General features: G+C 38.4%; 1 protein-coding gene across 2 annotated transcripts in view; it reads left to right on the forward strand.

Moving 5' to 3' along the window:
• The first annotated feature begins 5,892 nt into the window (after positions 1–5,892).
• efna5a (ephrin-A5a) overlaps positions 5,893–13,688 on the forward strand; it is a 90,961-nt gene continuing 83,165 nt past the window's right edge. For both annotated transcript variants that reach the window (XM_087301141.1, XM_087301142.1), the window contains exon 1: positions 5,893–6,714. In XM_087301141.1, coding sequence (XP_087157267.1) covers positions 6,590–6,714 — 125 coding nt within the window. In that variant the 5' untranslated portion in view covers positions 5,893–6,589. The remainder of the gene's footprint in view (positions 6,715–13,688) is intronic.

Genomic DNA, 13,688 nt, shown 5'->3' on the forward strand with positions numbered 1-13,688 from the left:
TTAATATCATTTCAGTAACCAAAACACCTACTAACACTCATTGCATTTTAGCCATAGAAATTTACAATACAGATTATTGAGCTGAAGCTTGACTACAAAATTAAAATGCAAATCAAATCGAAATCAAAATCAAAATGTCTGTCAAAACAGATATTTTCCCCAAACCGCACAGCCCTGCTTATTTTCATTGTGGTCTTTGATACTCTTAAAAATGAACGAGAAAATCATAAATGTAGTGCACACATCATAAGCTCAACAACTTACCCAACAAAAACCTCAACTTCAACCATAAAACAACCATTTTTTAATTTCCATTCTAAAAATACTTTCAAATTGTATCTCTTTAACATTTTGAGGCAATTTATTCTAAGCAACAGAACTAGTACATAAAAATAAATTCTACCAGTTCCACTCTTAAATCTACAAGAATTAATACCCCTGCTACTTACTCCTGTAGAATAATTGATAGTATTTTTTTGTCAATGGCTATTTTTTCCAGCATTTATTTTGTCTTCAACAGGTGAAAGAAATCTGCAAAAGTTTAGAAGTACTTGAGGGTAATTAAATAGTGAAGACTTTTTAATTTTCAGGTGAGCTTTGCTTTTAACATTGTGAACATTGCACAGTTATCAAGCTTATATGCGATTACCTGAAATAACCATGCTAAGATGATTAATCAATAATTGTGATAGGTTACATATTTTAAACGATACTACAGTCATTCTTAGTCTTGTTTCTTTTCTTTTTCTATTTTTCCCTCTCTTGGTAGATATAGAGTTCCTCAGAGTTAAATCCCATTTTCTTTTATTTTTCTGCCTAGTCTGCTCTACTCTACATCAAAAAAGTCCCCGAAGACTCATACTTGCTGAAAGAAATTCCTATAATACCTCCTGACATGCACTTCTTTATCTGTTAGACTGTCATCTGAAAATTTGTTCGGGGAAAGAGATTACATGAACGAAGTCAGCTGAAACTGATAAGTGAGCCGATTGCAGCTGTGTGGATGAATCCGGGGTCTTGTTCTGATCCGGTGATCGGCCCACCGCAGCCAGAGCTTCCTCTGCCTGTCACGCCTGTGATCAGAGACATCCACACAAATGTAAAACTACGGTGAGAACGTCCCGTTTTGGAATAGTTGGCATTCCGATGTCAGCGCCGCTTGTTTCGAACACTGAGACTGAACAGGGAAGGTTCTGGAGGTCACAGGGATTTGGTACCCTGCAGCAGGGGCTTGCCTATCAGGGGAAAACACGCGCTGAGGGCCGTCTGTCCTGTTAGAGGGTATTAGACGTATAATATGTGTGAACCGCAGGTCAGGCGGAGATAAGAGAGGTCAGATGGTTCACCACATTTGCACGTTACTCAAATAAATCATCCTTTTTAACAAGCTCGACATTCAGGCGTCTAGTCTCACACTAGAGATGGTGGAAATATTTCCAGAAACCGAAAATAACCTTGAGTTATTAGTTAAGGTTTTAATCATCTCATTATATGTGTGGACTTTTTTTTTTTCATTTCACTTTGTAATAATTGAATGGTTTTATTTTAGACAGCCATTTGCAATGTGCTACTAATCTTACAGTAGTTGTTTAATGTTTATAGTTGTCTGGTGAATTAGAAAGATAATTTAGTTTCTTGGACAACAACTGCTGAAATGTTAAGTCGTTCTCTTTCATTTTGTATTTTATTAAGCAGATTGTATGGGATGAGTCAAAGTGTTATGGGAAGAGATGCAAAGTATAAAAAAGAAACTTAAAAATTGTCATTTGTTATTATAGATTTCATTACATTGTGCAAATAGTTTAACATACACTCTATTAAAGGAACATAAAAATAAAAACGGGTGTAAATTGTTATTGTGCTCATCCATCATGTTGTAAAATTGATTTTAAAAAACTGAATTGCTTCAAGGATCATAAATCACCAGAAATAAGAAGATCAGTGTTTGTGTGAAATCTAGTAAGGGACTTTGGACTTTGCAATATACGGTCATTATTATATTATGTAATTTTGGTTTATTCCTTGCTATTAGAATGAGGCTTCGGGGAAGAGAGTAAACACATTCCGGTCTGATGAAAACATCTTTTATTGCTCAAAAAAATAAAACCAAAGAACCATGTAACATCATTGCAGTCGTTTAAAATCAATAACGGTGCTTGCTTATAGATCTGATGTAGAAACTGGGTAAAAGGATGCACTTATTAGAGTGTGGACCATTTGAAACTTGAAAACATCTTTAATGTGTTTGATATCATGCATCACATAAAGTTTTAATGGCGTAATTTAATTTGTAGAGCAGTGTATTATCTGGAGCCAAGGGTATTCATGCCCGTAACTAGGGGGGTCGGGTAGTTTCAGTCTCACCCCTCACTGACAAAGGTCCAGAATTTGTCCCACATGACCTCATTTGTCATTTTTTGATGATAGTGAAAAATAAATAGTGAAAATAACCCATCGAAAAAGATATTAAGACCAAATGGAATCCTCTGTTGGCTGTTGCTTCAGTGTGACCTCAACTAATCAGTTTTGACCAGTATACATAATTATTTTTCATAAGTCCAACATCCGGCTGTAACAAGATATACTATCTGACGTAGAAGTCATCTTTTGCTACTGTATTGTTTTTAAATAGAGAAGATATTTTACAAGTAATGTTTATTTTAAATCTTGAAACAAAAAATGAGCATTGAAAAGGTGTGAAGCACCAAAAGGGATCGATATTAAAATGAATTTGAATACTATTTTGGCTATTGTTGTTATCCATAAATTTTCAAATTTCCTGTTTTTGCTTATGATGACCATCCAACAGTCTATTTCAGCTAAAATAGTGCTTGTAATGTTACTAAAATGCAGTATTTAAGTCTCATTATTAAAAAAATTAGCCTAAATGAGGCCCATAACTGAAAAAGATCCACTTTTTGAGAAAAAAGAACCACCCCTTTCACCAAGCTAGTTACGGGCCTGGTAGTGTTTTTTGTTTTTTGTTTTATTATGTTTTTTTTTTTTACTTTCCAGTAGTAGTAACTGGTAAACTTCAACCTTGAAGGCCTGAGGTTTAGATAATGGGATATATGCACACAGACTTTTAATTTCAGTCAGCCAGCCCCAGGGATTCTGGTTAATTGTCATCCCATACAAAAATGCTGCGTTTAAGATCTGATTTCTTTAAAAAAAAAAAAAATCTTCACTGCCTGGCTAAGATACAAAATAAAGTGGGTATCAGACCAAACAAGAAGCACTGCATTAAATAAAATAATTTCCAATGCGTGTCTTTAAAATATAGAAATTAATTTTACCTCAGTATTATCAGTGGAATTTCAGTGGAATCACAAACTGAGGGGACGAAGAGAGTCGGTGGAGCAACGACGCGAGGAAGCGATCATAAATTGAGAAGCGGGAAAGGGGGGCAGGGTGGAGTGACAACATGGGGAAGCCTTCACAAACTGAGGAGCAATCACAAACTAAGGAGCAAGAAAGGAGGCGGGGTGGAGCGACGACGCGGGGTAGCGTTCACAAACAAGCGGCGAGAGCGTCAAAGTAGCCGGAAGTCATTCATATTCAAAGGGAACCGGTGGCGAGGACCAGCGCGGTGCGTCTTCTCCGGTGAGGAGGATTTGAAATCAAGTCAACTATTTGGTAATGAGCTATGATGCGGTTCGGCGGCAAGCAATCAAAATGAAGTAGTCCACCGTTTGAGAGGAGTTCAGAGAACACAGACCTGTGAACTTTGGTTCCGACCACAGTTGTTCCCAGGGGTTTGATTGTTGTGGATGCCGGATTTTCAATTATTGGGGCCCCCTAATCACGCGAGCCGCCAAAGTTGGCCCACTGTAACCTTTGATTTGGCCCACCATCCCATCTGAGAAGATAGTGAGAAGGATATAAGGTTGGGGCGAATGGAAGTTGTGTCATTTTTAATTTGACATAATCTTTTTTTATTTGTTTTATCGCTGCGCTACAAAAAACAAAAATGCTACTTGAAATGAATTGTATCAATGACATGTTGTAAATTAATGTGGTTTTTTAAGATGTAAACAATATCACTGGACAGATAGAGGACTATGCCAAAGACATCGGTGAGCCAATCAAGTCAAAAACTAGTGTAACTCCATTCTGTCTTAAATGGGATTGTTTTTGTATTTACTATAATACGTTCATTATTAAATGTTAAGGGATGATGCTGTATTAGATCATATAAACCAATGTTTTATAGTTATTTTTAAATATTATTAAATAAGTTAAAAAATCAACCATGGGAATTATATTTACCTTCAGCCCACCAGCCTCAAACAAGTTTGGTTAGCGGCCTTTAATAAGAATAGTTTGGACACTACTGGTCTAAATCCACTATGAGATATTTTACTTGAAAAATTACCTAATAAAGTGATAATTCAGTGATATTCTTTGCACCACTGCAGATCATTCTAGGTATGTGCACATATGAAAAAGAGAGAGAAAACTCAACTGTGGGCTGGCATGAAGTATCACAATAGAGCATCCAGCAGCCTTGACATGCTGAACACAAGCCCACGTGTTCTCCTGGGCGGTTTTCAGTCGCTCCACTATGGGGCGCATTAGGGCTTTAAGGTCTGCAGAGAAAGCGGGCAATGTCAACTGTTCAGGCTGAGCCATGCATTTAGTTGAGAAGAGAGCGAGTGGGAACTGCTGTGGTTTTGAGAAAATGTGCGTCAATAAATCAAAGAAAATGAAAAGACACGAACCACCCACATAAACAAATATTACATTGTGCTGAATGTATGATAGGCTTAGTTGATTTGGCTCTTTCACTTAACGTAATTTAGAAATATAAAATATTTACATTGCATTTTGTTAATATGTATATATGAAACCGATCATGAGAAACCAAATCAAACTTGTTTAAATGTTAGATTTACATAAAGCCTAAGTGAATAAATCAGACGTTCGTGGAATTTTACAAATAATAAAATAGGCATATCCTGGCGAAAATGAATTATTATTAGCCTAGTCTATTTTTGCATTATATTTACTAGGCACTATGGTAAAGTGCAATGTGCTTTTTAAAAAGAGATTTTACATTTCTACATTACTTCTATTTCTACTACAGTAAAATTATAGACTACCATTTTATTAAATTATTATATTACTCTTTTAAATTAAATTTAAAAGTATTAAATTACTCTTTTAAATATTAAATAACTGGTAACTGTAGTAAACCCATTGTTAATTTATTGTTACCATGGGTAACCTTTTTTTTAATTTGTATAAAATTTTCTTTAAAAAAAAGATAATTGCCGCATTAAAAATATAGCCTACCTATTGAAGAGTTGTGAATATGCTGTCCTAATTAAAGTGAAAATTAATATATTAATTAACCTACTAAAATGTACGTTTATTTTTTTCTACTGTAGCCCTTTGTTTATTTCCCTGTTTTATCGTGACCGATTTATGAATGGATGAGTCTTATGAGCCGGTTCTATTATGAATAAAGTGACTCACAAGTTTTAGGCATGATTTTAAAGAAAATCCTTCACGTAATCATTTTTTGTGTGTGTGTGTGTGTGTGTGTGTGTGTGTGTGTGTGTGTGTGTGTGTGTGTGTGTGTGTGTGTGTGTGTGTGTGTGTGTGTGTGTGTGTGTGTGTGTGTCTGTAAATTGTATATTAAATGTAGGCTGTGCGGGCCTAATAAATTGAATATTTTAAATTGTCAAGGACGCTGTTGCTTTCAGAAGCAAACAAACAAAGACAAAAATGCGTAAACGGTGATATCACCCTGGGAACATATTCTCCAGGCTTACACTGCCATAAAAAAGCGGTTCTACCACCTTCGGAGGCGGGTTGTAGTTTTTGTAACCGAGCCGCCCATCATTCAAAATGCAAACCAATGAGAAATAGTGCGAGCGCTGGAACTGTACTCTCTCTCCCTCTCTCTCCTTCTGAAACAGCATGGCTCAAGCACTCTGACCAACTCAGCTTGGAAGCGTACTGTTGTGGACTATATCTCACCACTGAACCTTGACTGCGCTTTGTGCATTTCGTCCAGACAGGTAGTTTGGTCTCCTAATCTGAAGACAGCGCTTCAGGACATAAATTCAGTCTGTGAACGTCAGGTCTGACCGCACACACAGAGCGCAGGTTTCCATTCAGATGTTGGAGAATGAGGTGCCAGTGGACATACGCTGCAGTTTTCATTCACTCCAACTAACTACATGCAGTGACCAACCGCGCTGAACACCTTCATGCTATTGGAATGGGAGATGAACACTCAAAGGACCTGAAAACTGTCTAATTATTTCTTACCTCGTGGGAAACTAACTCGCTCAATCGCACGAAAGGATGTGCTTGAGATGAACGCATTATCAGGTCGGACTACTGACAGACAGCGAGCGCATTAACCGGCTTCGTACTCTTTCTTCTAGTAATTTACATGTAAGTACTGCGAATCTGTCATTCCTCGCACTGCGGTGGTATAGCTCATCGTATTTTGTACAGTAAAAGAAACATAAGTTAAAGAGAAAAGATTCCGCACGTGGGATATTCAAGAACAACAGCGCAGTTCGTCATCACCGGATCGCTGTATTGAAGGGGACTGCGATTGAAACTTTCAGAAATGCCGCAGGTGGAGATGTTTTATTTACTGTTTAGCAGCCTGTGGATGTCTGTGTTGGGCCTGGATCCGGCGTCTAAGGTTGTGGCGGATCGCTACGCTGTCTTCTGGAACCGAACAAACCCAAGGTGAGTAAGTTGTTTGCGCAGTAAATACAGTAAAACACCGTTGCACTTCTGTCATTTGGAAACGCCGTAGTGCGCAGGAAACCGAGAGCGAAGTATAGCCTACACTGCGGCGGCGAACTGAACAGGTTCGTCTAGCCGTCGGTATCGTCTGAATAAGTTTCATTGGTGATACAGCAGTCATAACAAAGCTAGATTACAGGCGCAAAACTTCTAACTAAACGCAAGCGTGCACATTCAAACGTTTGGCACTCTTATTTTAAAGTAAATTGGCAAATTGCCGCACGCAAATTGGGAAAATAAATGAGCCACAAATACTTAACAAAAATTGCAAACATTGTAACAAATATAAGATCATGATTTTATATATGGTCGTAATCAAAAAGTGCTTTCGAAAGTATGCGAGTGGTTAGTCTATTGGCCTTTATATATATATATATATATATATATATATATATATATATATATATATATATATATATATATATATATATATATATATAGGGAATTTATTTTGCTGACATTTTTTAGGAATTATTAATATGAAAGAGGTTTCTTTAAGTTTGGTCAGACTGACAGGCGAGCTCTTTGCTCTTTCAAAGTGAAAAGTCATTGCCCTGTGTCACCAGCTTGTCCTAGACCTTGTCCTCTAGAAACATCATTAGAAATAAATATCATGGCTCGTTGTTCTATAAAATCCAATTTACTTTTTTGAATGCGGTTTTGTCTGTTATCATAATTCTAAAAGAGCACAGTTCTCGCAATTCATATTTCTTTTGAGGCATTTATAAAAATGCGTTGCTTAGAATGAGCTAGTAATGGATTTCAACAAAGGATGTATAATAAGGCAATATAACCTTTCTGTTCAGTGAATGGTGTTAATGAAAAATAGCATCAAGAGAAGTAAGCATTATTCTGAATGCGAGATGTACTTGAATAAGTTGGTTTGATGATTGTTATTAGAATGGTTGTGTTAAATGTCAGTGATTATTAGTGTTCATGACTACATATTGCTAGAATAATGTGCTAAAATGGCATATGTATATGAAATATATTTATTTAGCAATTACATCAGGCTCACTGTTCTCCTTTTCATAAGTCTGGAGTTTCCTGAAAGCGCTGTGATTCCAGCTCATCCCCATTCTCGGTTGTCCCTCTTCAGTTGCCATGGGGCTTTCTCTCTGCCCTGCACCCCAGCCCCATGCTGGCTTTACACAATGGGTCAAACCCAAAGAAGCATTTTGGATGTGGCTGATGCCCAGTTGGGTGCATGCTCATGAGAGAGAAGCGCATGCAGGGGTCACACGTTCAGTGATAACAGCACAAGGCTGCGGTTAACCATCGTCGGACAGTATTGAGCCCCGTTGAGGGTGAATTTGAGGGCGAGACCTGTTTCTATAGATTGGCACAAGTGTGTGTTTGTGCAGTCGTGAATATATCAGTGTGTGTGTTGGAGGCTCCCTGCCTGTGTTTTGTCCGGGCAAAATGAGGCCCCTCTAGCAAATAAATGAGATAGTTCAAATGAGTATCTCTCATTCACATTCATGCACTCACCCAGTGGCCTAATTCAAATCTGGCTGTGCTGTATAATGTAGCAGCACTCTCTGGCAAGACCTTGGGGCCCTCAATGTCACTCATAAGCCCCAAAAACAAGTTACTTCCTGATCAGAATGTGCATGCTCATCGATCCGATCGTGTCCTTGTTCATTTAAACATTGATTAAGTCTATCTGACCCTCCAAACACCAATCTCTAGGTAGCTTTTAAGGTGCCTGATCGGTTCATTGTGTTGTTTTATATAGCTGCGTTTTTCTCTGGTAATGTCGCTCATTAACATGCCTAAATTACGAACATTAGAAACAGCTGTGCAAGAGTCCAACTCAAAGATGTAGATAGCCATGGCATGAAATATTAATTTGTCAGATAGATTGCCTACATTAAAGCTTTAATTGAAGCTCTTAATTGCTCAATGCCCGTTAATGAAAAACAGTGTTCTATAATAACAAGAAACACAAGTGTTTATTATTATTTTTTTCACTCAAACCATGCGGGCCTGCTTATCTTTTAATCGTTATTTTAAAAGCGAAGCAATTGCACTTTAAAGCAGTGGCGAACATACTGAGTGATTGCTAGTGTTCTCACATGAGTGAGTACGGCGGAGTCTATAGAGATTCTTTAGAGGATTTAGGGGGGAATGGCTCCTTTAGTTTTTGGCCTGAGATTTGCAGCAGACCCATTCATATGTAAGCCTCCGTCTTACTCTACATATGGTGGTCTTACAAGCTTCACTGGGTTTTGGGGGCTCTTTTTTCTGCTTCGGTCCAATGCGGCCTATGCCGTTTGCAATTACAAATTCAATTCAAGTTGGCAGATTTCCTCGGAAGTTTCCCAGCTCCTTCTCAGATTAGTCATTTCTTAGTCCGAGATGTGTTCGTTCACAGGCATTACTTGGATTGGACTGAGATAGAGAGCTTATTGTTTCCTGCCTTCCTGAAAAAAGTAGTGTTTGCGTAATCCAGATATGTGATCTACATTACAAATATATTCATTTGTCAATAATTTTTTTGTCTGCTAGTTCCTGGAATTTAAACTTGAAATAGGTCTTGTGTCGAAAATGAAACCTGTTTATTTGTTGTTGATAGGCAGGATCAGTCTGGAATCAGTATTGAATTCCTACCTTAATCTTCTGGCTGTTTGTGTATGTGGTGCCATGGAAGCCGATACCGCTGTCCATCAAAGAGGTCTGTCGAATGGACCTAACAGCTGGGGAAAGGGATTTCAGCATTCTGACGGAGTCCTGTTTTAATCACTGATAATGCCTCTCAAATCTCTCAATAACAGATGTGGCACTTTCCCTACAGTTTTTGAAGCCTTCTTGGTCAGGTGGTGTAGTGAATAGCACACTCGGCCTCTTTGGACTTTTTTTTTTTGTAACATTTCACACTTAAACGCTTTCTCGGTTGTCTCATTTCTGCGCTACAGAAATGGGAAATGTCATGGATCCCCTGTAAAGCCATCTCTTTTTCACCTCTTAACTCCAGCTTGCGCAATATGACCTCAAATGGTTTCCTTTTTGTGCCGGCTCAGTTTTAATCCCCACTTTAAAAACAAAGCCCATGGTTTGCGGTTTGTGGCCAGTTGATATTGTGATAGCTGTTCAGTGGTATTGTGTGGTGTTCAGTTGGCATTGTTCTGCATGTTTACCCTGCTTTTCCCTCGCTGGCACTTCAGGCCTCCTGCTGCTTGGTTCCGCTTGGATTTTAAATGGGGGGAAAAAAATCATGTCCAAATATTGACTGGTCTGAAGACCTCGCTCTTCTCCCAGGCCACGTGAAAGGGTGCCATTGTTCCTGTCTTAGTGGATCTTTGCCAGAGTTTAAAGTATTTAGGCTCTTACATGCAGGAAGTGCATACAGGAGGGCTTGTAGAAGGAAATATAGACCGGCTAAAGAATGGAAAGACTTACAGATGGGAACCGCAGGCCTCTCTGTTTGAGTCCCACACTCGCACCCCATCTCGATTAACCCTCCAGGGCTCTGTGGTGGTGTGCTGGCGCTCTCAAAAGATTTGGGGTATCGGAAGACTCACTCCAGCGGAGAGAAAGTTTTTCCTGCAGGGTAACTAGAACATCCTGCTGTTTGATGACCCCTAACACACCAAGAGGTGCCGGGCCCCTTTCCTTCAGCGTTACGCTAATAAACTGTCATGATTGCATCGCTGAGAGAATCCTGGGAGTGTCTCGTTTTAAAATTAAAGTTAACCGTTCTTCTTTTCATTTGACGAATTCACGCTTGACTCATCACAGCGATTGCTCGTCCTCTCTGAACTTTTTGATGATAACTGATGCATTTCGGCTCTCTGTGTTTGTGGAGGTAAGCTTCTCATACTGTGTGCGCTTTTAAACTGTGAGTGGTGAAATGTCTTTGCTGGAGTCTTTGAAGGCCCGGCTGAAGGTATTAAGAGAGAGGCACTAAAGGGCTTAGGAGGTCATCGGCCCATTGTGTAAAGATACAAAACACTTCCTCTGAACCCCTTCACCCTTCTCTGTCTCCCTCGGAGAGCCACGACCTCAACAACCATTCATATTAATCAGCTTCAGACCTTAATGACCTGATAAAGCTCCTGAAAAGACCCTAAAGTTTACTAAGCCTCCTTGATAAGAATTGGAGGAAAATGTAGCATGCGGTAATGACTACTTTGCGCATTCTTTCGCCGCGAAAGTGCAGAGCAGTTTGCTCTTTGTGCCCTTCATTACGGCACATTTAATCGCAATGAGAAATAATGAAGGAAGCATTTGTTCGACAGGCTAAGCTAATAAAAATGGACTGACTTGGCAAGGGTTAGTATGAAAGGAAAACAAAAAAGAACAAGAAACCAAGAAAGAGGGAGAAAGAGAAGCCTCGAAAAACTTGTCTCCCAGATTTGAACTTGGTGTGTAACCTTAAAACTGCTTTCACCTGCACAAATGTAGGACTTTTGGCTGACGAATACCTTCATCTTTCTTTCTCATACAGAAAGAACGTGCAAGGACTCTTTGAAGCTGCTTTCCGTGTAGTATTTCACCCATTCAGAGTATTAAAAAATTGGATGGTGAATATTTTTGTTCAGTTCTGAAGGACATACATCTTTTCAAAAGCGCTGTTTGCCATTAAGCTGCTTTGGCTGCATTATTACGAACATATTGCAATTATGGCTGTGGTAGCTGTCCAAGAGAATCGTCAGATTGTCAATTAAATACCGCAGAGAAACGAAATTACACTCTGAAACATCGTTTTACATTTAACAAATAATTTATGAATGAAAATATAATGACATTATATAAAGTTTTACATTTTTTATTGACATTTTTTAAATCAACTTATAGATAAATATAAAAAGGAATGCTGTATTTTATAAAAAATGTAATTATTTTAATACATTTTTAATTTTTTTTTTTTTTAAATAAACTCTGTTAATTGATATAAATAGTTTGGCTGGTGGTTTTGAATACTACAGATTCCTTAACACGTATAAAAAACAAAAACAAAAGAGTTAAAGGTCGAAATAAACATTTTGTAATCTAGACGTTCTCATCACATTCTTGGTTAAAGATTGTGGAGCCGTTAATAGCAGATTATCAGTCTGTGGTACGTGGTAAAGCATTTCCCTGTTACAAATTTGAGTCTGCTTCAAGCATTGGGACCCATAAAATATTAAACGCTGTTTGCGATCTCAAAGTCAAGTCTAGCCAACAAACCTTCACACGCAATGTTGAGAAAATGAGGTCAATGTGGCCGTCACTGAAAACTGAAAGGTCAGTGATTTTCGATATTGCAGGAAATTATTATTGTTATTTTTTTGTAGGAGAATCTCTTCTCTTTCACTGCTCTTTCAGTCCTGTTGTTTGTACCACAGTTCATTAGATTGCATAGTTTTAGTCATGTAATGACACCTTCGTCACGTTTTCCTCATGTATGAGTTAGGAACCCAGCCTTTTTTGTCTCAATGACTAGTCTACCAGTAGTTGTCTCGCAAACACAGGAGTGTAAACGCGGCCATTTTCAAACTTGCTTCCATTTTGTATTTTCAACGGAACAGCAGGAGATTTGGGGCTGGGTTTCTTTTTGTTTTGATATTTTAAACTGATTTTCTTCCAAATTGTGCTTTAAAAAATCTCAAAATTGTGAAGTTTATTGATTTGTACACGTTTCATTCTAGTATTGCAAGAAAGTAAATAAGTTCTAGAATGTTCTAGTTACACAACCCAACCCTTAAATACACAAATCAGATTTTAAGCCACAGAAGCGGAGACATCATAAACCAGACTCATGTGATGGCAGCACAACCATGCACATTGGTGCTCTGGCACTAGTATCACTGGTCGGGGGAACATGCTGGCAGACGGTGAAGTCATGGAGGCATCCACTTTTCTTTTATGTATCTGCTGCGGCCAGGCCTCAGTTATTCTTGTGCATAATTGATGGAAAAGTTAGAATAGCAGAAGTAATGCGATGAGAGGGTGCAGCGAAGCGGCAAGGCGGACAAGCGCACTGCTGGCAGCCGGGAGTGGGATCGCGTGCATGGGGCAGCAAACATTGCAGGGGATGAGAGGGCAGCTGGAGTAACAGGTCATCACAAAGAAGCAGGACAAAGTGTCAGCCGCTAGTCAATCAAGTAATTCCTATTCCGACAGTGAACTTCTGGCTAGCAAACACTGGGTACATACATGCAGATCAATCTGCAAACCCAGATAATGTGGTTGTATTGTCTTTTTGGCACTGGTATTAAGTCCATTTTTGCCAATCTGATTAAAAGTGATCATTTGCAAGCTTAAGAGTTACCTTGGTTAAAGTTTGTCCACGTTTGACTACTTCTAGAAGTAGTTAAAAGCATATTTGGGTGTTTTGTTGATCTCGTGTGGTTGAATGCATTTGAGCCGCCACGAAAGACTGCCTCCCCTCTGCCTACTGACCTAATTCTTAAATATTATGGTACGTTTTGTTGAGGCACGCTAGCCTGGCAAGATTTAAACTTCGCTGTCTGCAAAGTTTTGTTTGAATGTGGAAATGAAAGTAGATTCTAACACAAACACAGTGTTGAACTGAAGTTTTGTGCTAATAAAAAAACAGAAATGAAAGCTGCTGTATCTGCAAACCTCTAACATTTACCATTTCTCTTGTGTAAATTAAGGCTGCATGATATTGGGAAAAATGTACGTTGCAATTTTAGATTTTCTGCAATTAATATTTTGATATTTCACCAAATACATAATTTGTATATATCTATTTGGGAAGAATTATTCATTTTAGATTGATTGGGACAGTTTTGTATGGAAGTGCATCTGCATAAAATATAATAAACACATTACAAGCATAGATAAATACAGCAGAGCATATGAAGGAGTCTAAACAGCATTCAGGTACAGAAATAAAACAATCAAGCATACAATAAAGCTGTAAAGTCTTCATTGTCTTCATAATCAATTAGGACTAGGCGATA

Source organism: Danio rerio, chromosome 21, assembly GCF_052040795.2.
Source record: "Danio rerio strain M-AB ecotype USA chromosome 21, GRCz13ab, whole genome shotgun sequence".
In the NCBI taxonomy this organism is placed as follows: domain Eukaryota; kingdom Metazoa; phylum Chordata; class Actinopteri; order Cypriniformes; family Danionidae; genus Danio; species Danio rerio.